The sequence below is a fragment of the Eumetopias jubatus genome, unplaced genomic scaffold (genome assembly GCF_037043125.1).
Source record: "Eumetopias jubatus isolate StellerSeaLion01/CBP00866 unplaced genomic scaffold, mEumJub1_p1.0 scaffold_1, whole genome shotgun sequence".
Classification (NCBI taxonomy): Eukaryota; Metazoa; Chordata; class Mammalia; order Carnivora; family Otariidae; genus Eumetopias; species Eumetopias jubatus.
This window is the reverse complement of record NW_028274807.1, coordinates 1,146,662-1,169,825: the sequence shown is the minus strand read 5'-3', so window position 1 is coordinate 1,169,825 and position 23,164 is coordinate 1,146,662. Positions and strand designations below refer to the sequence as shown.

The window sequence follows — 23,164 nt, the reverse complement described above, 5'->3', positions numbered from 1 at the left end:
TGGTCCTCTTGGCTTTTGTTGAACGTTGTGTGGCCCGTCCCCACGAGGCTGACGATCTCTCTGGGTGCCACGTGCCCTGCTCTTCAGGAGAGGAAAGGGTTTGTATTTAGGTGTGTTTAGAGAAGGGAAGGCTGGAAACGTTCTGCTGTCATGTTTGATTTCACAAAGTTCGACAGAACTGATTAGTAAATTTATCCTGCCTGGTTTCTCCAGCTTACAAAATTAATTTAAGGCAAATAAGAGAATTTTCTATGGATACAGATGGTGGGTCAGCCATTGAAAGTCTGCTTCTCGGTAACGTGGAAGTCAAAGCAGAATTTTCTAAAGACAGTCAGTTTTTCACCCTGAATGACACCTTCTTATACGAGCTGGGAACAAAGGTTCTGGGGAATTAACCGCCTCGGCCTTACAGAGACCCCTGCCCACACCCCTGGCATGCATCACAGTCCAAGGTGAGCCATGGACCTCCAGCTCTCTGTGGTTTCCTTGGTGCCATCGAGTGCTCTGGGGACAGGATGAGAATCTAGTGGGCCAGACTGAGTTTAACAAAAACAGCCAGCTGGGTGCACCGTGGGGCAGGCACGTAGAGCACGGGAGGTGCCACGCTCAGGGAGGGGCCCTGCAGGAGGGCGGGGCTCTTACAGGTCTCTCCCAGGCCTTGCGTGCGTTGTTGGTCAGAGTGGCCGTCCCATCCCACAGACAGAGGCCAGGGGCTCGTGAGGCCCTCGGCATGTCCACTGTGCCCCCCGCCTGGAGTTGCCATTCTCAGGCTAACATCACATGTGACCAAGAGCTGTCACCTTCACTGTTCATAACGCTTGTGCACTTCCCTTGTGAAATACTTAGTATATGGACTCGAAGGCTGGAAGAACCCTAGATGATCAGCCCAATGAGGGATGTTTTTATAGAGAAGGAAGCGCCTCCTTGCTGGGTCACTTTCTAGGCTGTCTGATGCTACATCCTTAAAACCTCAGAAAATCTAGTCAAACTGTTATTTGTGGTAAATGCCAAGCTTGGTACTTTTGTTTGTTTGTTTTTTACTTTTCACTTTGGCCTCTGGCCACTATTCAAGCTGTCAGGTTGGGCCATGCCCTGAGTTGCTAGACAAGCTGGGGGAGAGGGAGGTGGGCCCCCGGGCCAGAGCTGTTCTTTACAGGAGCAGAGTCTCTCCAGGATTCACAGGGATTCACAACCACAGCCTGGCGTGTGTGGCCATCAGTGTGGACGCAATGACCTAGGAGTCTGGCCACTGTCCATGAGCGGAAAACCGCCTCAGTGGGATGGGAGCACTTGTAGCTTCCTGGGCCTGTAAATGCAGTGCCCCTGTGTCTTCTGCTCCCCTGTTTAAAGTCATAAAATGAGATTTGAATGTGAAATCTGATTTTTAAATGTTGGAAACAAATTCAGACCACATGGACCAGTGAGCACATGTCAGACAGATGTTGTCTGGTCACCAGAGTAAAAGCCCACATGCAGGGAAGGCCCAGCTGAGCCAGGACGTGGTCGGGTGAGCAGAGGGAGTGAGGACTGTCAGCACCCTCTGCCCGGAGGTGGACCCATGTCCTTGGCTCTCATGGTTGGCGACCATCACAGGACCCTCGCCCCTGGTCCCACCACAGAGGCTCTGGCTGAGGAAGCCTGAACCCATGGGCCCTGAGACAGAGGGAAGCCGTGAAGGCCCAGCCGTGGGCTTCTTATTCTGGGCCAGGGGTCCTGGTGCATCCTGGGTGTGTCCTCCGCGTCATGGTGCCAGGCCCTTGCTGACCAGGAGAACTGTGGAGCAGCTCTTTTCATTCCATGTGCATTTGAAAAATCAGAGGCAGGGACGCCATCACTGGGCTCAAGGCCAAAAAGACGGGGCACTGAGCACCTTGTGGAGGTGGTAGCCCTTGGTGTGGCCACACTGCACTGTTCGAGGCTTTGTTAGTGACAGACACATGAGCAACAAAGACCAGGGGCTGCAACCACAGTCCCTCTAGTGGGACGTGGCCTGAACCTCAGCTCGGCGGACTGGACTGGCCAGAGCAGCAGCGTCCCCCTGGGCCAGCTCTGGCCGGGCTAAATGGCGTCAGAGCAGAGGCAGGGCCAGCGCAGCTCCGACAAGGCCAGAGAAGACGGACTTGGGCCCGGGGCTCTGTGTGTGACTCCATCCTAGAGCCGTAGGCCTGAGGCTGGCCGCCCAGCGGGGGACAGCACATGGAGAGCTGGTGCCCTGGGCAGCCCTGGGAGGACAGGCCCCAGCCAGCTGATGGCCTTGCACTTTGGTCCAACAGGAGGGGACAGCAGGGTGCCAGAGGGAGCCTCGGCCACAGGCACAGTGACCTCACTAGACAAAGAGCTGTCTGATCTTCCAGAATGCTGGAAGGAGCTCCTGAGAGGAGCGAGGGAGGGCAGGGCGGGGCAGTGTTGCCAGGCCACCTGGAGCAGCCTCCTCCTCCATCCTGCAGGGGCTGCTGCCTGCCCGGCCGTGGCCACCACCACCCCAGGAGCTGACTTCTTCCAGCTGGCAATCCTCTCTCTGTGGGAGATCCCATCAGATGGAGCTGCAGAGTCGCTCTTAATTACCTCCTCCCTCCTTGTCATCTGATCCAACACCACCTGCTCTGAGTCAGCCTCCATCCTGACTGCCATGGTCACGGGACCAATCACAGCCTCCCAGGAACCAGAATGACCTTGAGAAAGTGTCGCTGCGCACGTGTCACCACCCTGCACCAGTCTGTTCCCAGCCGAGGACGACCTTCACAGTCCTGTCTGTTTGCCGGGCGTCTTCCTGCTCTGCCCACCCTCCCACCCCACTGGGCACTGTCTCGGTGGCGTGGTCTCCGTGCGGCAGGGCCCCAGCCCCCCTGCTTCTGCTGTGCCATGACTTTCACTTGCCTCCCATTGGGGTCAGTATTCCCTGCCCCTGGATCTGGGCTCCCCTGTGACGTCGAGTCAAAATGACAGGAAGCAGCGCTGCGGGCCGGCCGTTGATGCTGTGCTGTGACCGTGTCCATGTGAGCACGTTCCCCCAACCTTCTCGCTGCTGATGGTTGGGTGGTTTGCGGGCTGTCCCATGTCCTGGGTTCAGCTGGTTGCTTCTTTGCAGCGTCATTCAGCATACTCCTCCGTCCTCCCTGTTTCCTAGAGCCTGGCTTTATTCCACCTATGTCGTGTTTTTCAGACAAGCAAACGTGGCAGGTGGTGCTGTGCGCGGTCCCCTGAGATTGGCGCCAGGGCTGTGGGCTTGCTGGCTGTCCGTCTGATCCTGGCTCTCTCAGGCTTACCGCCCCTCATCCACCCAGGGTTTTCAGTGTCCACTGATCACCGTACCTAGATCTGTCATTCCACTCGGGGCTGCAGAACAGTGACCTGACAGTTGTGTAACCCTTTCCACATGTATTTGTTGGGATTATTCCGTATGGAATAACTTTTCCTCATTCACTAGGGCTATTTGGTTCCGTAAAATACAGTTCCTACCAGAAAGGCAGGATAAGTATTTATTTCTTGGTATTTAAGTATTTTTTTCATTGTCCAATGAGTTTTGTTTCTCTCCCTGCTATTCTTTCTTTCTTTTTAAAGCATTACTATTAATTTGTGGGTTTTATATATACAGTAAAATTTGTTCACTTGCAACTATTATTCTCTTTACTCAAACTGTTCTGTATTTTGCTGGCTTCTGTGTGGCTGTGACCACACTAGTCTTTGATGGTTTCCTTGACTCTGTCCTGTAACATGTTCCCATCTTGGCTTTGATGCCCGCTTTCCCAGACTTCCTGGAATCAACCAATTCTCTTAGGGGCCCTATTTTGCCCCAGTTGGGAAATAATATTTAGACGCCATAGTCTAGGCATTAAGGGTGCTTATTGCAATTGAGTGTCACCATTTTTTCATAGTTTTAGTGGGGAGAGTTAAGAAGGGGAAAAGAAGGGGAAATTGTGCGTTCACAGAAATAGTTCTAAATCAGATGCAAGATTATAGGGTTTTAACTTAAAATTTTTAAATTTTGGACTTGTTTCTCTTTTGTCTTGTTAGCATTATTACTTATGTGCTTTACCCTAAATGTACATGTAATGGTTTGGAATACTTTTGGTGCCAGCAAGTGACTAATCAAGGTTAGTATATTTCCTTGCATTTCTGTCTACCCCTGAGAATATCCAGCCAGATTCCTGAGTTTTAAGGTCAGTTGCCACAATTCTTCTGTGGGGTTCTATCATCAACTTCGTGTATACTTAGATTTTTTTTTTAGCTTTCAGGGATTTAAAAAAATTCTTGCTTTTGATTATGTAAACATTTATATGATTCTAAAGTAAAAATTTATTGCAGTCTATTCAGAAAAGTCTCATGTCCACCCCTCTTTCCATCCAGTTCCCTCCCTTCCCAAGTAAGTAGCTTTTAATTTTATCTTTCCGCTATTTTTTTAAAATATAAATATACACATATATGTATAAATGAATTCCTTAACTTAGTAAACATTTCCATTTTGTTCATATTTCTTTTGATTCTTGGGAAGGTTTATATATTTTTTGGCTTTATACTATTATCTGTCTGTATAGTTCACAAAAAAACCCTCTCTTTTTTCTCTTTTATTTGGTCTCCTGAGAGCTCCCGTGGGGAGTCTCACAGGTGGCTGGCAGCCTCTTCTGACCGCCGCCCCAGCCCAGTCGTCGGTTCCGCGGCGGCCCAGTTGCTCGCCTCGGCGGCCAGAAGGCTCCCCCTGTTTACACTCCTCCCTCTCCTCCCACTTCATTAGTTGTATCAGTTCTTTATCTCCAGCACATTGAACATTTGTATGTTATTCTGTCACCATTAACTGCGTCATTTAGTCCTGGTTCTAGAGTGAAGTATATCCGATGCTTGTCACCATACCTTATGACAGAGTTTCTCCACTCGTTCTGTGGTTGGCTGAGACCCACTCCGTTAAGGCTCTTCCAGGTAGGCTGGCCACGTATTCCTGTGCCCCTGCGCCTTCACGTCTTTTGATCTGTAGCCTTTACAGTGCAAGTGTAATTTAGCTGCATAAAATCCTAGTTTACATTTTTTTCACTTTAGTGTCTTAAAAATGTTGCTTTGCTTCTGCATTGCTGTTGAGAAGTCTGACCTCACTCTGATGTTCTTTTCATCATAAGCGCATGGGACCTTTTGTTTTGGACCCCCGAAGACTTCATCTCTAACATTTAATCGTTTTCCTAAAGTGTGTCTTGCTGTTAACTTCTCAGGCTTGAATTTTCAGGAACGCAGGCTCTGTTTTATTTCGGGAGGTGTTTTCGGAAGGTGCACGTTACGCGTGAAGGTGCCGCGGGTTGCACTCAGGCATATGTGAGCGTTGGCCTTCTCTGGCCCATGCGCTGTGTCTTGTCGTGTTCTTTTGCATCTTCTTCCTGCACATGTGTCTCGTTATTTTCTTTCCTTATTTCTGTTCTCTACACTCTTTCCTGGGCTAATCTTTGCTCCTGTCTTTCTTCCACTTCTCACTTCTGAAAAACATTCTAGTTTATTCCTGAGCTTTTCTAGCCACCTTTTTTATATCTTCCTGTTTTCTTGCCATGTCACTTGGAGATGTTCTAATTCTATTTTAAATTATGTTCTTCTAAAATGTTGATTATTTTCTCAAATTTTAGTTCAATGTGATATATTAATTAGGCTATAATTTTCTTTGGGTTCATGGTTTTCTGGTGTATTTTTATTATCTCTTACAATGTTATTTATTTTATTTTCACTTTTTTTGGTAATATATTTTTATGGGATTTGGTCATAATTATGTGCCTCATGTTTTTAAATAAGGGGTTTTCTGGACCATTAGGGAAGAGGTTCCTGAATAGGAATGGGGAATGAGCCCAGAATAGCTTTCCTGGTCTTGGGGACCAAGGCATTTCTCCTTTATTGTTGCCATGAAATAGGTTTTAAATGGCCTCTGCACGGGCCTTCCTGTTGGTGAGCATCACTCCTGCCTTAGGAGGACTTGCTCCCATCTGTCGTCTGGAGAGGGACAGTGCTTAGCGCTCGATCCCCTCCCACGCTCCCCTCCCACAGCTGTGCCCCACACCCTCAGCCAGCGTCCTCGTGCTTTGCTCAGCCAGGACACTTGGAGGCTGCCCACCACCACCATCCCCCCATCATCCTTCTCTGAAACCTCCTGTGTTCCAGTAGCTTCATTGTTTTTTGTCGGGTTTGTTTTTTCCTCCAGATGGTTCTCTCTCCAAAAGTGAATATTGTTGTATATATTTGAGATTCCTGAGGACTTAGAGCCTTTCAGCATGGTTTAAATTTCCCTACAAGCTCCTAAATGGTTCATTGCCCCTTCCTTTCTTCCTTTCTTCCTGCCTTCCCTCCCTTCCTCCTTTCTTTCTCCCTTTGTTTTCGCTTTCCCAGAACTTGGGGACTTGGGTTCAGCACATACTTCCTGGAGTTTCTCCATTTGCTGTCAGAATATTCACCTAGATTCCCACTTAGTGTGAGTCCCTGTTTCTTTGTGGGGGATTTCCGAGTTTGGGGGCCCAAAGGACTGTTTCTCACTTACTATTTCCTACAAATGCTGTGCATTCGGTGATGCACTCAGACACTGCTCTTGTGTTTTGGCCACACCTACCCCCATTCTTGGGGTTTGATGGATTCCTCGACATCTGATAATTCTTTTCTACTGAAGAGGTCTCAGTGGGTTTTTCTTTGTTAATCTTGTCACTATATCTGGGGATTTTTAAGGAATTTTGAAAATTAAAAGAAAAGAAAAAGCTACCCTGTTCCATGACCACCATAATGAGTTTATATATATATTTAAGTCCCAGGAAATTTAATAATTAGTTAAGTAAATAACAAGTAATCATTATTGTCCTATATGGTTGATATTCATTTCCTTTTATTCATTTTTTTTTACATTTTTTATTGTTCTATGTTTCTTCCTACAAGTCCAGTATTCTTTGCGCGGCTGTTTTCCTTCTGCCTGAACAATGCCCTTTACAATCTACTGTAGAGTGGGTCCCCTGTTCTGATTGTCTGGAGATGCCTTCGTTCGCCTTCATCTGGGAAGGACGGCCACATGCAGCAGAGCTCCAAGTGCACGGTGACTTCTGGCACCCTGCAGCCCCAGTTCCATTCTGCTCCAGCAGCCGTCGTTACTGTTGAGAAGGAAGCCTTCTGTCTAACTACTACTCCTTTGAAAATAATCCCATTTATTTCCTTTTTTGCTTTTAAGATCTCTTCTTTGTCTTTGTTTTCTTGAGATCCTGTTATGATGCATCGAGTGTGAGTCCCTCCATCAGTCTTGCTTGCAGTGGGTGGGGTGCCTGAGTCGGTGGCCTCGATGTCTTTCACCAGCTCTGTCCCTGCAGATGGGCCTCTGCCCCACCCCTCCCTTCTCCGTGGAGCCGAGTGAATGTAGGCCAGCGGCCTGCACGGTGTGCGTGTCTCTCGTCTCTCGCGTTTCCCATCTGCTTCTGGTACATGTTGGACCATCTCCTGTGGCTTAGCTTTCGGCTCATAAAATCTCTTCAGTTCTGCACAGTTCTGTTGTTAATCGTGTTCGCTGAGTCTGAAACCCGCTTTTGTAGCTCTTTGTTTCAGAATTTCTCTGTGCTTTCTTTCAACTTTGCTGTAACATTATTTTTAACTTTCATTCTCAAATAATCGCAGATTCATAGGAAGTAGCAAGAATAGTACAGAGTCTCCTGTAACATTTGCCCAGCTCCTTCCAGTGGCAACATCTTATGTAACTTCAGTACAGTATGAAAACCCAGAAAATAATACAGTGCATTACTGCTAATCAGGCTTTAAACTTTATTCCAGTTTTACCAATTTTTACCTGTACTCGGTAGTGTGTGTGGTAGTAGTAGCAAGACGAGCAGTAGCAGTGGTGGTAGCAGTAATAGTGTCAGTAGTAACAGTAGTAGTCATAGTAGCAGTGGTAGTAAGAGTAGTGGCAATAACAGAAGTAGTAGCAGCAGTGGTAATAATGGAGCCGCTCATAATGGTAGCGAGAGTAGTGGAAACGGTGGTAGTGGTCGTGATCATAGGAGTAACGGTAGCGGAGTTGGTAAGAGTAGCAGTGATGGTGGGAGTAACAGCAGGAGTAACAGCAGTAACAGCGGGAGCAGCAGGAGTAACAGCAGGAGCAGCAGGAGCAACAGGAGTAACAGCAGTAACAGCAGTAGCAGCAGGAGGAGCAGCAGGAGTAACAGCAGGAGCAGCAGGAGTAACAGCAGTAACAGCAGCAGGAGCAGCAGGAGTAACAGCAGGAGCAGCAGGAGTAACAGCAGGAGCAGCAGGAGTAACAGCAGGAGGAGCAGCGGGAGCAGCAGGAGTAACAGCAGGAGCAGCAGGAGTAACAGCAGGAGCAGCAGGAGTAACAGCAGGAGTAACAGCAGGAGCAGCAGGAGTAACAGCAGGAGCAGCAGGAGTAACAGCAGGAGCAGCAGGAGTAACAGCAGTAACAGCAGGAGCAGCAGGAGTAGCAGCAGGAGCAGCGGGAGTAACAGCGGGAGCAGCAGGAGCAGCAGGAGCAGGAGCAGGGGCAGCAGCAGGAGCAGCAATCAGCGGTCGCAGCAGTGGTGGAGGTTGTAGCAGCAGGACCGGTGATTGTAGTAGCACTAGCAGTAGCGGCGGTAGCCGTAGTAGCACTAGCAGTAGCGGCGGTGGCCGTAGTAGCAGCAGCAGCAGCGGCGGTAGCCGTAGTAGCAGCAGCAGCAGCGGCGGTAGCCGTAGTAGCAGCAGCAGCAGCGGCGGTAGCCGTAGTAGCAGCAGCAGCAGCGGCGGTAGCCGTAGTAGCAGCAGCAGCAGCGGCGGTAGCCGTAGTAGCAGCAGCAGCAGCGGCGGTAGCCGTAGTAGCAGCAGCAGCAGCAGTTTGAGTCTGCAGTTTTATCCCCCGCACAGATTTGCATTACCGCCCCCACCACCTAAGATACACAACTGCCCCCTTCATCACCTGTAGGGAGCTTCCTTGTGATGCCCTTAAATACGCACCCTCCACCCACTCCCGTCTCTCTCCTGGAAACCAGTCTTTGTAATTACGTCATTTCAAAAGTGCTATAGAAATGGAGTCATACAGCTTGCAGCCTTTTCACTTTGGCTGTTTTCACTCCCCGTAAGGCCTGCAGGTGCGTCCCAGGTGCCGTGCTTGTCAGTGGTCTGTGCCTCGCTCTGCTGTGTTGCGCTCCATGGTGGTGGGTGACCGCAGTCGGACCTCTCACCCACTGAGGGACCCTGGGGTTGTTTCCCATTTCTGCCTATAGTGTAAATAAGCTGCAGTGTAAGCTCAAGCACAGGTTTTCATGTTGGCATGTTCTTATTTCTCTGGCATAAATGCTCAAAAGTACGATTGCTGGGTTCTATACTAAGGACATGTTTCATTTTATAATAAGTGACTTTTCCAGAGTGGCTGTACCATTTTACATTTCTACCAAAATGTATGGGAGATGTGATTTCTACATGTCCTCGCCAATATTTGATATTATCGCTATTTTTCAAAGCTGTTCTAATAGGTATGTAGTGATACCTCATAGTGGTCTTAATTTGCATATCCCTAATAGCTAATCATATTGAACAATATTTTCATGTGCTTATTTTCCATCCCTATGTTTTCTTTGGGGAAATGTCTGTTCATGACTTTGTCTCAAATTCTTTTTTTTTTTTCGTATTTTATTTATTTGTCAGAGAGCGAGAGAGAGCACAAGCAGGGGGAGCAGCGGGCAGAGGGAAAAGAGGGCTCCCTGCTGCAGGGCTCGATCCCAGGACCCTGAGACGATGACCTGAGCCGAAGGCAGATGCTTAACTGACCGAGCCACCCAGGCGCCCCTTTTTTCTCATTTTCTAATTGATTTACTTAAACCCCATCCCCTATTTCCCCCACCCTCCCACCCACCTCCCCTCTGGTGACCATCAGTTTGTTCTCTATAGTTAAGAGTCTGTTTCTTGCTTTGTCTCTCTATTTTTGCCCCTTTGCTTTTTTATTTTGCTCCTTAAATTCCAAATATGAGTGAGGTCATATGGTGTTTATCATTCTCAGGCTAACTTATTTCACTTAGCATAATACTCTCCAGCTGCTTCCATGTCACTGCAAATGGCAAGATTTCATTCTTTTTTATACCAGTAATATCCCACTGTGTATATACCACATCTTCTTTATCCATCCATCAGTCGATAGACATTTGGGCTGTTTCCATAGTTTGGCTATTGTGGACATTGCTGCTCTAAACATCGGGATGCATGTCCCCTTCAAATCAGAATTCTTATATCATTTGGGTAAATACCTCATAGTGCAATTGCTGGGTCATGGGGTAGCTCTATTTTCAACTGTTTGAGGACCCTCCACACTGTTTTCCAGAGTGGCCGCACCAGCTTGCATTCCCACCGACAGTGGAGGAGGTTCCCCTTTCTCCGCATCCCCGCCAACATCTGTCGTTTCTTGTCTTGTTCATTTTAGCCATTCTGACGGGCGTGAGGGGGTATCTCATGGTGGTTTGGATTTGCATTTCCCTGATGATAGTGATGTTGAGCATCTTTTCATGTGTCTGTTGGCCATCTGGATGTCTTCTCTGGAAAAATGTTCATGTCTTCTGCGCATGTTTTAATTAAATTATTTGCTTTTGGGGGTTGAGTTGTATCGGTTCTTTATATATTTTGGATACTAACCTTTTATCGAATATGTCATTTGCAAATATCTTCTCCCATTCTCTAGGTTGCCTTTTAGTTTTGTTGATTGTTTCCTGCGCTGTGCAGAAGCTTTTTATTTTGATGTGGTCCTAATAGTTTATTTTTGCTTTTATTTCCCTTGTCTCAGGAGACATCTAGAAAAATGTTGTTACGGCTGCTGTCAGAGAAGGTACTGCCTGTGTTCTCTTCTAGGATTTTTATGGTTTCAGGTCTCACATTTAGATCTTTAATCCATTTTGAATTTATTTTTTTGTGTGTGGTGTAAGAAAGTGGTCCAGTTTCATTCTTCTGCATGCTGCTGTCCAGTTTTCTCAACACCATTTGTGGAAGAGACTGTTCTTTTCCCATTGAATATTCTTTCCTGCTTGGTCGAAGATTAATCGTGGGTTCATTTCTGGGTTTTCTATTCTGTTCTGTTGATCTGTGTGTCTGTTTTTGTTCCAGTACCATCCTGTTTTGATTATTACAGCTTTGTAATGTAACTTGAAATCCAGAATTGTGATGCCTCTTGCTTTTCTTCTTCAAGATTACTTTGGTTATTCAGGGTCTTTTGTGTTTCCATACAAATTTTAGGATTGTTTGTTCTAGTTCTGTGAAAAATGCTGTTGGTATTTTGATAGGGATTGCATTAAATGTGGAGATTGCTTTGGATAGTATAGACATTTTAATGTTATTTGTTCTTCCAATCCATGAGCATGGAATGACTTTCCATTTCTTTGTGGCCTCTTCAATTTATTTCATCACCATTTTATAGTTTTCAGGGTACAGGTCTTTCACCTCTTTGGTTAGGGTTATTCCTATAGGTTATCTTATTATTTTTGATGCAATTATAAATGGGATTATTTTCTTAATTTCTCTTTTTGCTGCTTCATTACTGATATATAGAAATGCAATAGATTTCTGTATGTTGATTTTGTATCCTGCCACTTTACTGAACTCGTTTATCAGTTCTAGCAGTTTTTTGGTGGCATCATTCAGGTTTTCCATATAGCGTATCATGTCATCTGAAAATAGTGAAAATGTTTTACTTCTTCCTTACTGATCTGGATGCCTTTTATTTCTTTGTGCTGTCTGATTACGGAGGCTAGGACTTCCAGTACTATGTTGAACAGAAGTGGTGAGAGTGGACGTCCCTGCCGTGTTCCTGTCCTTAGGGGGAAAGCTCTCAGTTTTTCCCCATTGAGTATGGTGTTCACTGTGGGGTTTTCATATATGGCCTTTATTATGTTGAGGTATGTTCCCTCTGTCCCTACTTTGTTGAGGGCTTTTATCCTGAATGGATGTTGTACTTTGTCAAATGCTGTTTCTGTGTCTCTTGAAGTGACCATATGGTCCTTATCCTTTATCTTGTTGATGTGCTGTATCACACTGGTGGATTTGTGAATACGGAACCACCCTGGCAACACAGGAATAAATCCCACTTGAGAGGCGCCTGGGTGGCTCAGTCGGTGAAGCGTCTGCCTTCAGCTCAGGTCATGATCCCAGGGTCCTGGGACTGAGCCCCGCATCAGGCTCCCTGCTCAGCGGGGAGTCTGCTTGTCCCTTTACCTCTCCCCCCTCTCATGTTCATGCTCTCTCTCTCTCTCAAATAAATAAAGAATATCTTTTTAAAAATCCCACTTGATTGCAGTGAATGACTTTTTAAGTGAACTGTTGGATTCTATTTGCTACTTCTTGTTGAGAATTTTTCATCCATGTTCATCAGGAATATTGGCCTATGGTTTTCTCTTTTAGTGGAGTCTTTGTCTGGTTTTGGAATCAGGGTAATGCTGGCCTCATAGAATGAATTTGGAAGTTTTCCTTCCTTTTCTGTTTTTTGGAACAGTTTGAGAAGAATAGGTATTACCTCCTTAAATGTTTGGTAGAGTTCACCTGTGTAGCCATCTGGTCCTGGACTTTTGCTTGTTGGGAGATTTTTGATTATTGATTCAATTTCTTTGCTGGTTATTGATCTATTCAAATTTTCTCTTTCTTCCTGTTTCAGTTTTGGTAGTTGGTATGTTTCTAGGAATTTATCCATTTCTTTTAGGTTGTTAATTTGTTGGCATATAGTCTTGCATAGTATTCTCCTATTTCTGTGGTGTTGGTTGTTATTTCTCTGCTCTCATTTGTGATTTTATTTATTTGAACCTATTCTCTTTTTTTCTTGGTATGTCTGGCTAGAGGTTTATCACTTTTATTGATTTTTTTTCAAAGAACCAGCTCTTGGTTTCATTGATCTGTTTTACTGTATTTTTAGTTTCTATACCATTTACTTCTGCTCTAATCTTAATTATTTCCTTCCTTCTGCTGGTTTTGTTTTATTTGTTGTTCTTTTTCTAACTCTTTTAGGTGCAAGGTTAGGTTTTTTATTTGAGACTTCATGCTTCTTGAGGTAGGCCTATATTGCCATTTTCTTTCTTTTTTTAAAGATTTATTTATGTTTTTTAAAGATTTTATTTATTTATTTGTCAGAAAGAGAGAGAGAGCACAAGCAGGGGTAACAGCAGGTAGAGGGAGAAGCAGGCTCTCCGCCAAGGAAGGAGCCCTATGCAGGACTGGATCCCAGGACCTTGGGATCATGGACCTGAGCTGAAGTCAGATGTTTAACTGACTGAGCCACCCAGGCGTCCCATAAAGATTTATTTATTTTGGGGGGGGGAGGGCAGAAGGAGAGGAAGCGAGAATCATCAGGTAGACTCCCCATTGAGTGCAGAGCCCAACGCAAGACTGGATCCCAGGACCCTGATATTATGACCTGAGCTGAAATCAAGAGTCAGACACTTAACTGACTGAGCCACCCAGGTGCCCCAGTATTGCCGTTTTCTAATTGATTTTTGAAAAAATTTTATTGTTCAGTTTTGAGTATGCTTTATATATTCTATATGCTAGTCTTTTGTTGGATATGTGGTTTGCAAATATTTTTTCCCAGTTTATAGCTTGTCTTTTCATTCTTTTTTTAAAAAAGATTTTATTTATTTATTTGACAGAGAGAGACATAGGGAGAGAGGGAACACAAGCAGGGGGAGTGGGAGAGGGAGAAGCAGGCTTCCTGCTGAGCAGGCAGCCTGATGCGGGGCTAGATCCCAGGACCCCGAGATCATGACCCGAGCCGAAGGCAGATGCTTAACGACTGAGCCACCCAGGCGCCCCTTTTTCATTCTCTTAACAGGGGATTTTGCATAGCAAAAGTTTTTCATTTTCATTAAGTCCAACCTGTTGATTTTTTCTTTCACAGATTATACCCTCTGTGTTAAGTCTAAGAACTCTGTTTACCCTAGATTCTGAAGATTTTTCTCCTGTGCTTTTTTTCTAAAAGTTTTAGTTTCTTGTTTTATATCTAAGTCTGTGATCCATTTTGAGTTTTAATGTTTGTGTAAGGTGTGAGACCTAGATCAAGGTTCATTTTATTGCCTAGCCTATTGTCCCAAAACTATTTGTTGAAAAGACTACTTTTTCTCCATTGAATTTTTTTTCCACCTTGTCAAAAATCAATTGGGCATATTTGGGTGGGTTTGTTTCTAGGTTCTCTATTCTATTCTATTCTATTCTATTGGTCCATACTATCTTGAAAACTATAGTTACAAAGTAAGACTTATTATCGCATTGTATGATTCTTTTTGCTTTATTCTTTTTTTTTCTTCCCCCAAGATTTTTAAAGCTACTCTAGGGTCTGCACCTTTCCATATAGATTTTAGAATAAGCTTATTTATGTCTACAAAAAAATGTTACTGGGATTTTTTTTAATTTTTATTTTTTGATAAAATAGCATGGAGCCCAAAGCAGGGCTTGAACTCATGACCCTGAGATCCAGACCTGAGCTGAAATCAAGAGTCAGATGCTTAATGGACTGAGCCACCCAGGCGCCCCTACACTGCTGGGATTTTTAAAGGAATTGCATTGAGCCTTTAGATCACTTTGGAGAGAACTGATATTTTTACTATGTTGAGTCTTCCAATCCATGGATATGATATGTCTCTCCATTTATTTAGATTTTTAAAATTTATTTAATCAGCATTTTACAGTTTTCAGCATACAGATCCTATATATGTTAACTGTTATAAGTATTTCATTTTATTTTGAATGATTTTAAATGATACTGTGTTTTAAATCTTGGTTTATGTGTGTTCACTGTTCGTATCTAGAAATGCAGTTAATTTTTGTGTATTACTCTTATATTCTGCCTTTCTGAACTCACTTATCAGGGCTAGGAGTTTTGTTTTATAGGTTCCTTAGGATTTTCTAGGTAGAAAATTATCATCTGCAAATAGAGTTTTATTTATTCTTTTCCAGTCTGTATGTCTCTGGTTTATTTTTCTTGCCTGTGACAGTGCTGGAATTCCCGGTGTCCTAAGAATGGTGACTGTGGACAGCTTTGTGTAGTTCCCAGCTGTGGGATCAAGCATTCAGCCTGTCACCACTAGGTATGATGTTAGTTATAGGTTTTGTAGATGCTGTTTATCAAGTTGTGGTAACTTTCCTGTGTCCTTAATTCACTGGTATTTTTTATCACGAATAAGTGTTGAATTTTATTAAATGCTTTTTATGCATCAATTTATATGATCATATGATTTTTATGCTTTAGTTTATAGATATGGTGGACTATATTGATTGATTTTTCAATATGGAGCCAGCTTTGCACACCTGGATAAACCCTACTTGGTCATGGTGTATCAATCTTCTATATACATTGCTGGATTTATTTTGCCAATTAAAAATTGTTTTAGTTAATTTGTGTCTATGTTCATAAGGCAAATTACTCTGGTTTTGGTATCAGAGTGATAGTGGCCTCACAAAATGAGTTGGGAAGAATTCTCCATCTGTTTTCTCTAAAAGATTGTCTAAGGTTGGTGTTCATTTTCTTTGAATATTAAAATTCTCTGGTGAAACCATCTGGGCCTAGAGATTTCTTTTTCTATAGCTTTTTATTATAAATTCCATTTCTTTAATGGTTATAGGGATATTGAGATTGATAATTTCATTTTGATTGATTTCTGGTAGTTTGTTGTTCTTCATAGCTTCTGTTTCTTTGTGAGTTTTTAGAGATGTGCTTTAAGCATGTTCCTAAATACTTACTACACGTTCTTACAATGGCTGCTTTAAGATCCTTGTCAGGGGCTCACGCATACCTGTCATCTCAGTGTTCAGCTTTTGTTGATTTTCTTTTCTTGCTCATGTTGAGATTTTCCTAGGTTTTGGCACGAAAAGTGATTTTTGTTTGTATCCTGGAAATTTTGGTTATAGTTGTGGTATTCTGTGTCTGCTATAAATCTCCTATCTTAGCAGGCCTCTGCCAACCCCATGTGGGGGCATCTTGTTCACAACAGACTGGGGTGGAGGTCCAGGCCCCTCCCTCAGTCTCCCTGACACCTGCGTAGGGGGTGGGGGATGCCTTGGTGTACTGCCAGGTGGGGGTAGGAGGCTAGGCTCCGCGTGGGGGCAGGTAGGGGTGTGTGTGTGTGTTTCCTGTGGGCGCTGCCTGCAGGAGGGCAGACACTGTCAGAAGTCGTCTGGCTGCCTAGGCTTCCTGTTCCCAGTCCTTGGCCTGGAGAGAGAGCAGACTTTTCTTGAGACTTGTTTTTCTCTGTCCTGCAGCATTTTTAGGTTGCAGGTTTCTCCAGTGACCAATCTGGAATATATAGGAGGGAAATGAGATGAAACAAAACAAAGAGGTGAGCTCACTCCTATGTCATTCTTCAAATCCTGGGCACCCTAGCCAGTCGGCCTCTCTCTGCTTCCCCAAGTTTTCCCTTGTTTGTTTCATGTTTAATGTCCAGTTCGTTGTGCTTAGCAGGAAGAATGGGGGAACTGTGTCTGGTCTTCCTTATAGCCACTAACACCATCTGGGCCTTCTTGATCATTTTCCTTTATCAGTGTCATCAGAGGGCTGTGTATTTCTAGACCTTCGTTAAAGAACTAAATTTTATATTTGTTCATTTTCTCGATTGGCTCATGTCTTTTCTTCTGATCTGTTCTTTATTATTACCTTCTCTTTACTTTCTGTGGATATTTTCTAAATCCTTAAGTTGGATTTTTTTGCTCACTAATTTTTGGCCTCCCTTTATTCCTAATACACAGGCTTTTAAGACTGTAAGTTTTTCTGTAAATTCTACTGTAGCCACTTGCCACAAAGTTTGGTGTGTTGCAAGTTTATTGGTCTAGTTATTTTCTAATTTCATTATGTCATTCCATCCATTTCTTATTTAGAAGCTTTTGTTATTATTATTATTATTATTATTATTATTATTGAGAGAGAGCGAGAGTGAGCGCACTAGCAGTGTGGAGAGGGGCAGAGGGAGAGGAAGAGGGAGAATCTTAAGCAGCTCCACACGCAGCAAGGAGCCCCCTGAGGGGCTCAACCTCACGACCTGAGATCACGATCTGAGCCTAAATCAGGAGCCGAACACTTAAGCAGCTGTGCCACCCAGACACCCTCAGAAGCTTTTTAAAAATGTTATGTTCAGGGGGATTATAAAGTTATCCTTTTGCTAATGATGTCTAATTTAATTGCCTAGTGGGTGGAGAGCACAGTCTGTTGATTTCATGTCTTCAAAATTTGTTGAAACTTGCACCGTGAGTTAGAACATTGCCAATTTTTGTTTTGTTCTCTGAGAGCTTTAGGGGAGCGTGTACCTCCAAGTGTCAGGTGCAGAGTTTCACGAACACACAGTGCCGTGTCTGTGGTGTCACTCGCGTGTTCTGCATCTTTATTGCAATTTCACTACACTTGTACGGGCTGTTCTGAGAGGTATGTTGGCATCTCCCCCCAGATGGACAGTGTGTTGATCCGGCCTGGGTTCCCTCCTCAGACTAAATCCCTGGTGATGGGCCCTCATAACATCTGTGTTCTTCTTCACCGCCCATGGACAGTTACGTTATCTCTGGTCTGGATTATGGCTGAGGCTCCTAAATTTTCTCCGGGCTTTTCTCCTGTACCTCTTCACCTTCAGTCTGTTTTCCACCCCAGAACCAGATTGCTTTTACTAAAATATCAGGATTTATCATTTTTGTCTGATTTGTGTCTTTTTGTCTCAAAGCCCCCACACAGCTCTGTCTTTCACAGACTCACCTGCCCCCATTCTTGCAGGGGCCTAAGCACCCTCCTGAGCTTGTTCCTGGTCTGTCGTCCCCACCTACCCCCACGTCCTCTCTCCTCACCCTCTTCTATACTCATGCTCCTGGCAAGAGGAGAGCGTGGAGGAAGCCCAGAAAATAGCAGGTAGGACAGCACTTGGCCTCATAGTTGTCTGACATTTCAAACCTTCTGGTGAAGCCCCAGCCCTTTACTGAGCTCAGATAACAGTGTGTGCTGCTTATGCCCCATGCACACGTGTGTGAGAGTGTGCATGCACGTGTGTAGTTTGCAGCTGAATGGGCTTCTTTTGTCTCGACTGTGCCAGAAGGGGCGGTGACGTCCCTGGGGACTCATCCTTTGAAGCTGATTTGTTGTGGCGGCCTGTTCAGCAAGACGTTGAAACCATTGCTTCTGTTGTTGCTAAGTGGGTCGTACAGCGAGGGAAGGCCGTGGAGGTGGAAAGGAGTCATGTCCCTGACTTCATCTCCGTCTCCCTCCCTTCCTAACGCCAACCGTGTTTGAAAAGAGAACAGCGGCGTTATTTCCTCTCTGGGATTCTCCTCATAACTCATGTCTTAACTCCACAGAGTGCTTGGTGTCCCCGGCTTCCGAAACATGCTGGTGATGTTGGAAGAAGTAGGTCATTGCATGAATGGGTCTGTTTGTCACACCACTTTAAAGATTTCTGGTCTCATCGTGTTTCCTGCCAGTTTAGTGACATATCAGGGCTATATGTTTTAAGTAAACTAGTTCCCTTTAGATGTTTCTAAAATGATATAAATTGCAAATGGAATGTCCTTTGGTTAAAGTTCATTAATCTCTGGTTTTATTGTGTTGCTCTCAAGGACCGCTGTCTCTCCTGTTCTGTTTTATGTAACTTATTGAGATAATAATCCTGCCTGCTAGAATTCTGAGAGCCTCTTGGGAGAGGGGGGCAGGAGTTCTCATTGTTCCATTTGTTTTCTCTCGTGTTACCCTCCCGTTTTAATTTTGGCATTTCACTGTCTGCAGAACCACTTGTCATTGAGTCTGTATCCTGAATGAGTCACCCTCTGCAGAGGCGAAACCTCCTGTTATCCAGGGAAGAAAAGAGCCAGAGGATTTCTGGGGCCAAATGCCTTACAGAAAAGTCTAATTACTATCCCCGTTTTTACTCACCTGCCTCCGGCTCTTCCCATTGCAGCCGTTCTGGAAGATGTGCAAGAATTGGCTGGTTTCCTGTTGGCCTCTCCCCTTATAGGCTTAGGTTTCAGCTTTCCTGGCTTTGCCAAATCATTTACCACGTTTCCATCCACTTTTCAGAGTCCAGTATTGTGCTGACAGCTCATGCTGGTCGTTTCCTCTTCTCCTGACCTTTTAGTACTTGTGAGTTTGTGCCTTTTCGTTTCGTGTGATTTAAGTGCACCTTCTGTGAGAGTGGAGGTAAGCACACGTTAGTTCTGCATGTTTCATGGGAGGTTTCTTTCATTACTTTTTTTTTTAACTTTTGAGTATTGATTACCTTTGTTTTCTTTTAAAGAACTTATTTATTTATTTATTTATTTATTTATTTATTTATTTGAGAGCGTGAGAGAGAGCACACAAGCCGGGGGTGGGGGGCAGAGGGAGAGGGAAAGGGGGAAGCAGGCTCTCCGCCGAGCAGGGAGCCCAACGGGGGCTCGATCCCAGGACCCCAGGATCCCGACCTGAGCCAAAGGCAGACGCTTCACCGACTAAGCCACCCAGGTCCCCTGCCTTTGTTTTTTTTTAAGTTGAGTATAATTCACATACCATAAACTCCACACTTTTAAAGCATACATTTTAGCAGTTTCTAGTATATTCACAAAGGTGTGCAGCCGTCACCACTGTCTTAACTACAGACTAGGACATTTCATCGACCCAAAGGAAGCCCCATGCACATCACTAGTCACATCACTAACCCCGTTCACCTTTCCTCAGCCCTGGGAGCCATGAGTCTACTTCCCGTCTCTGTGGATTCGCCTCTCTGGGCATCTCATCTACATGGGATCACACAGTGTGTGGCTTTTTGTGTCCGGCTTCTCTCACTCAGCTTCAGTGTTTCCCAGGTTCATCCATGTTGCATTTTGAAGGCTCATTCCTTTTTCATGTGGCTAAATCATGTTCCATTGTGTGGATAGACCACATTTGGTCTATCCCTTCATTAAGTGATAGGCATTTGGGTTGTTTCCACTCGTTGGCTGCTATGAATATTGCTGCCATGAACATTCATGTGCAAGTTTTTGTGTGAACATATGTCTTCATTTCTCATGTGTAGACCCGTAGGAGTGGAATTGCTAGGTCATATGGTAACTCTATGTTTAACTTTTTGACAAACTGCGAGACTGTTTAACAGAGTGTTAACAGAGTGGCTATGCAATTTTGTATTTCTACCAGCAGTGTACGAGGGTTCCAGTTTCTCCACATCCTGGCTGACACTTGTAATTTTCTGTTTTTCTTCTCCCGTCTTCTTCCCCTCCTTCTAATTATTTTCAGTATCACTGTTGCTACTATTATTACCGTTATTGCCATCCTAAGTGGATGCAAAGTGGTATCTCATTGTGGTTTTCATTTGCATTGTTCTAACGACTAATGATGTTGAGCATCTTTTTCATGTGCTTTAGCCATTTGCCCATCTTCTTTGGAGAAATATGTATTCAAATCTTTTGCACACTTAAATTTTTTTTTATTATTGAGTTGCAGGAGTTCCCTATGTGGTTTGGATATTAATCCCTTCTCAGATACATGATTTGCAAGTATTTTCTCCTATTCTGCTGGTTGTATTTTCTCTCTCTTGTTAGTGCCCTTTGATGCACAAAAGTTCTTAATTTTGATGAAGTCTATTTTATGTGTTTTGCTGTTGTTGCCTGTGCTTTTTGGTGTTGTATCCATGAAATCCTCATTGCCAAATCCAATGTCATAATGATTTTTCCCAATGTTTTCTATAAGCGTTTGTAGTCTTAGCTCCTAAGTCTAGGTCCTTCATCCATTTTGACTTAATGTTTGCATGTGTTGTAAGGTTCACTTTGCATGTGGGTGTCCAGTTTTCCCAGCACCATATGTTGCAAAGACTATTCTCTCCCCCCTTGAATTGTCATGGCATCCCTCTTTAAAATACTTCCAGGGCTTTCTGATGAATTCCCACTGACTGACCTTAAGACCCAGCTCAACAGCTTAGGCCTCTCTGGTCCTCCAGTCAGTAACACATTCACCTCCAGTCAGTAACACATTCACCTCCAGTCAGTAACACATTCAACCTTTTCCTGCACTCGTGTGTGACTATCATCCCAACCGAGGCACTGTTTACCCATATGAAAGATGGAGGGTCTTACTCAACAGTACCTTTCCCGGAATTTCCTTGAATTTAGTGTTTTCCAATTATTTTCACTTTGAATCGCAATGTATTACACGGACAAGACATTTTAGTTTGGGACAAAGCCAGTCAGTGCTGTGGTTTATTGACTAAAATGGTTACCTGAGTGACTTGGTGAAAAGCAAAGACATTGGACATAGGTTTCTAATTATTTTTGGTGCTATGACCTCACAATTCCAAGTGTTGGATGCTGTTGTAAATAAGCCTTTTAAGGTGTCTGTAACCATAATTCACAGGGAGATCATAAATACACACTTACAGAGTAGAATTATAACACAGTAAAAAGGATAATATATGAAAACAGGTACCTGTGACTAGGGATTAAATTTCCAGTTTGGGCAACCAATGTGAATTCAAGAAGTAAAACATCAGGAAACTTAGATCCAAGCAAAACTGACACTCTCTGGAAAAACACCAGGCAGCATGGAAAGCAGGTCGGCCCGGACGAGAGTGTGCGCCAAGACACGGGGTGGGGTATGATGGATGGCGTGGTTACCTTTCCTGCCAGAGTGGCAAACCAGCAATGCATTTGAGTCAATATGTAACTTCATGACTGTTATTCTTAAATTAGTGGAGGGGGGAGGGAGAGGGAGAGAATGGGACTAAATATTGTCAGTAGAAGGTTGACTGTTCACTTACATTCTCAAAAGTTGTTATAGTTTCACCAAAAAACTTCTTTTGGACTTCTCATTATGAAATGGAAGCCTTTATGAAATGTTTAGAGCTGCCTCATTTGGGGCATATTGGGCAGTATTCCCAGGACAAGTTCTGGCATTTCATCTCCATATCCCACACGTGCCTCATACATGAATGCTTAAGACATGTCTACTTGTCTGTCGAATGCAAGAAACAGTTCTGCAGGACCTCAGTCCTAATGGACAAGGTCATGAACGTGCACACTCACATACCCTGTGTTCTGTTTCAGGTAGGTGAGCCGCGGGACAAAGTCAACCCTGTCAGTCACCAGTTCCAGCTATGATGCTCTAAGTCACAAGAAGTCTGAACACTTGCTGTCTATGGATCTGCTCTGACTCTTAGAGCCTGCTTATGGGGGAAGGTGAGTGACTGTAAATATCTTTTGTTTGCTTGTGTGTTTACCAGGAACGTAGGTAACAAAGTCAGCCTGAGAACAGTGAGGCAATATGTGTTTGACCCTCTTCTATCCATGATGTGGTATCACTGGGGAGCAGTGCCAGGACGTGGACGCCGGGCATGATCATGTAGGAATAGCTTTTCTGGCTGACTCTAGGGTTGAGGTGGAGTTTGAAGAAGCAGGTCTAAGCTGAGACAGAACGTTTATCCATGGCTTTTTCCCTTGAGTGTTTGAAGAGGATGGGAACCCTTAGAACTGTTTTCCCTAAATATTCCCTGCTTTTACCCCTCCTGGCCCTCCTCCCACCATTTTCTCGAGAATGCTGGGTGAGGACTCTGAAGAGCTGGGTCTGCTGTCCCCGTGTGTGTTGGGTCCTCCGTCAACGAGCGCCAGCCTGCTAGCCTGGCCCTCCTGACAGTGCTTCCGCGTGTGCAGCGGTGCAGTGTCGTGTGTGTGGTGTGCTGGGAAGGAGCGTACACGTACAGATGTAGGAGCATGTGTGTGCACAGATCCAGGATCGTGTGTGGCCAGTGTGCGTATGCGTGCCTATGGGAGCACGTGTGCAGAGTGTGTGAGCGTGTGCACAGGTGCAAGAGCTTGTGTGTTCTGTGCGTTCCAGGACCCTGAGGCCCAGACTCTCTGCCGAGCCTGCAGAACCCACTTTCTCTGGCCTCAGATTGAGACCTCGAGTTCCTTCCATGGCGTGCATGCCTTGGTCCTTCCCAGGCCGGTTGTAGTTTACTCACCTGTGTCTTTATGTTACACGGGCTTTGCTCAGGTCTTGAGAATACATTCTAGGGTGCTTTACTCACCCGGAGACACAAAGGTAGCCATTGAGAATGTTTAAGCCGTGTAGTTTATTAATCCAGATTCACAACACAAATATTATATGGGTTCTGAGTTAACGTACCCCCCCAGGTGGCTGTCAAAGAAACATGTGCATCTTTTAAAAGTCACAAAACTTAATAATAAGGGACACTGGGCTCCTCACTGCCTTTCCAGATGTTTTCATTGTTCTCAGTAG

The 23,164-nt window shown here is 44.6% G+C and overlaps 1 protein-coding gene across 1 annotated transcript in view; it reads left to right on the top strand.

The window, feature by feature from the left end:
* The first annotated feature begins 16,191 nt into the window (after positions 1-16,191).
* PCBP3 (poly(rC) binding protein 3) overlaps positions 16,192-23,164 on the top strand; it is a 72,291-nt gene continuing 65,318 nt past the window's right edge. Inside the window, exons 1-2 of the mRNA XM_028094755.2 lie at positions 16,192-16,274; positions 21,973-22,104. Coding sequence (XP_027950556.1) covers positions 22,095-22,104 — 10 coding nt within the window. The 5' untranslated portion in view covers positions 16,192-16,274; positions 21,973-22,094. The remainder of the gene's footprint in view (positions 16,275-21,972; positions 22,105-23,164) is intronic.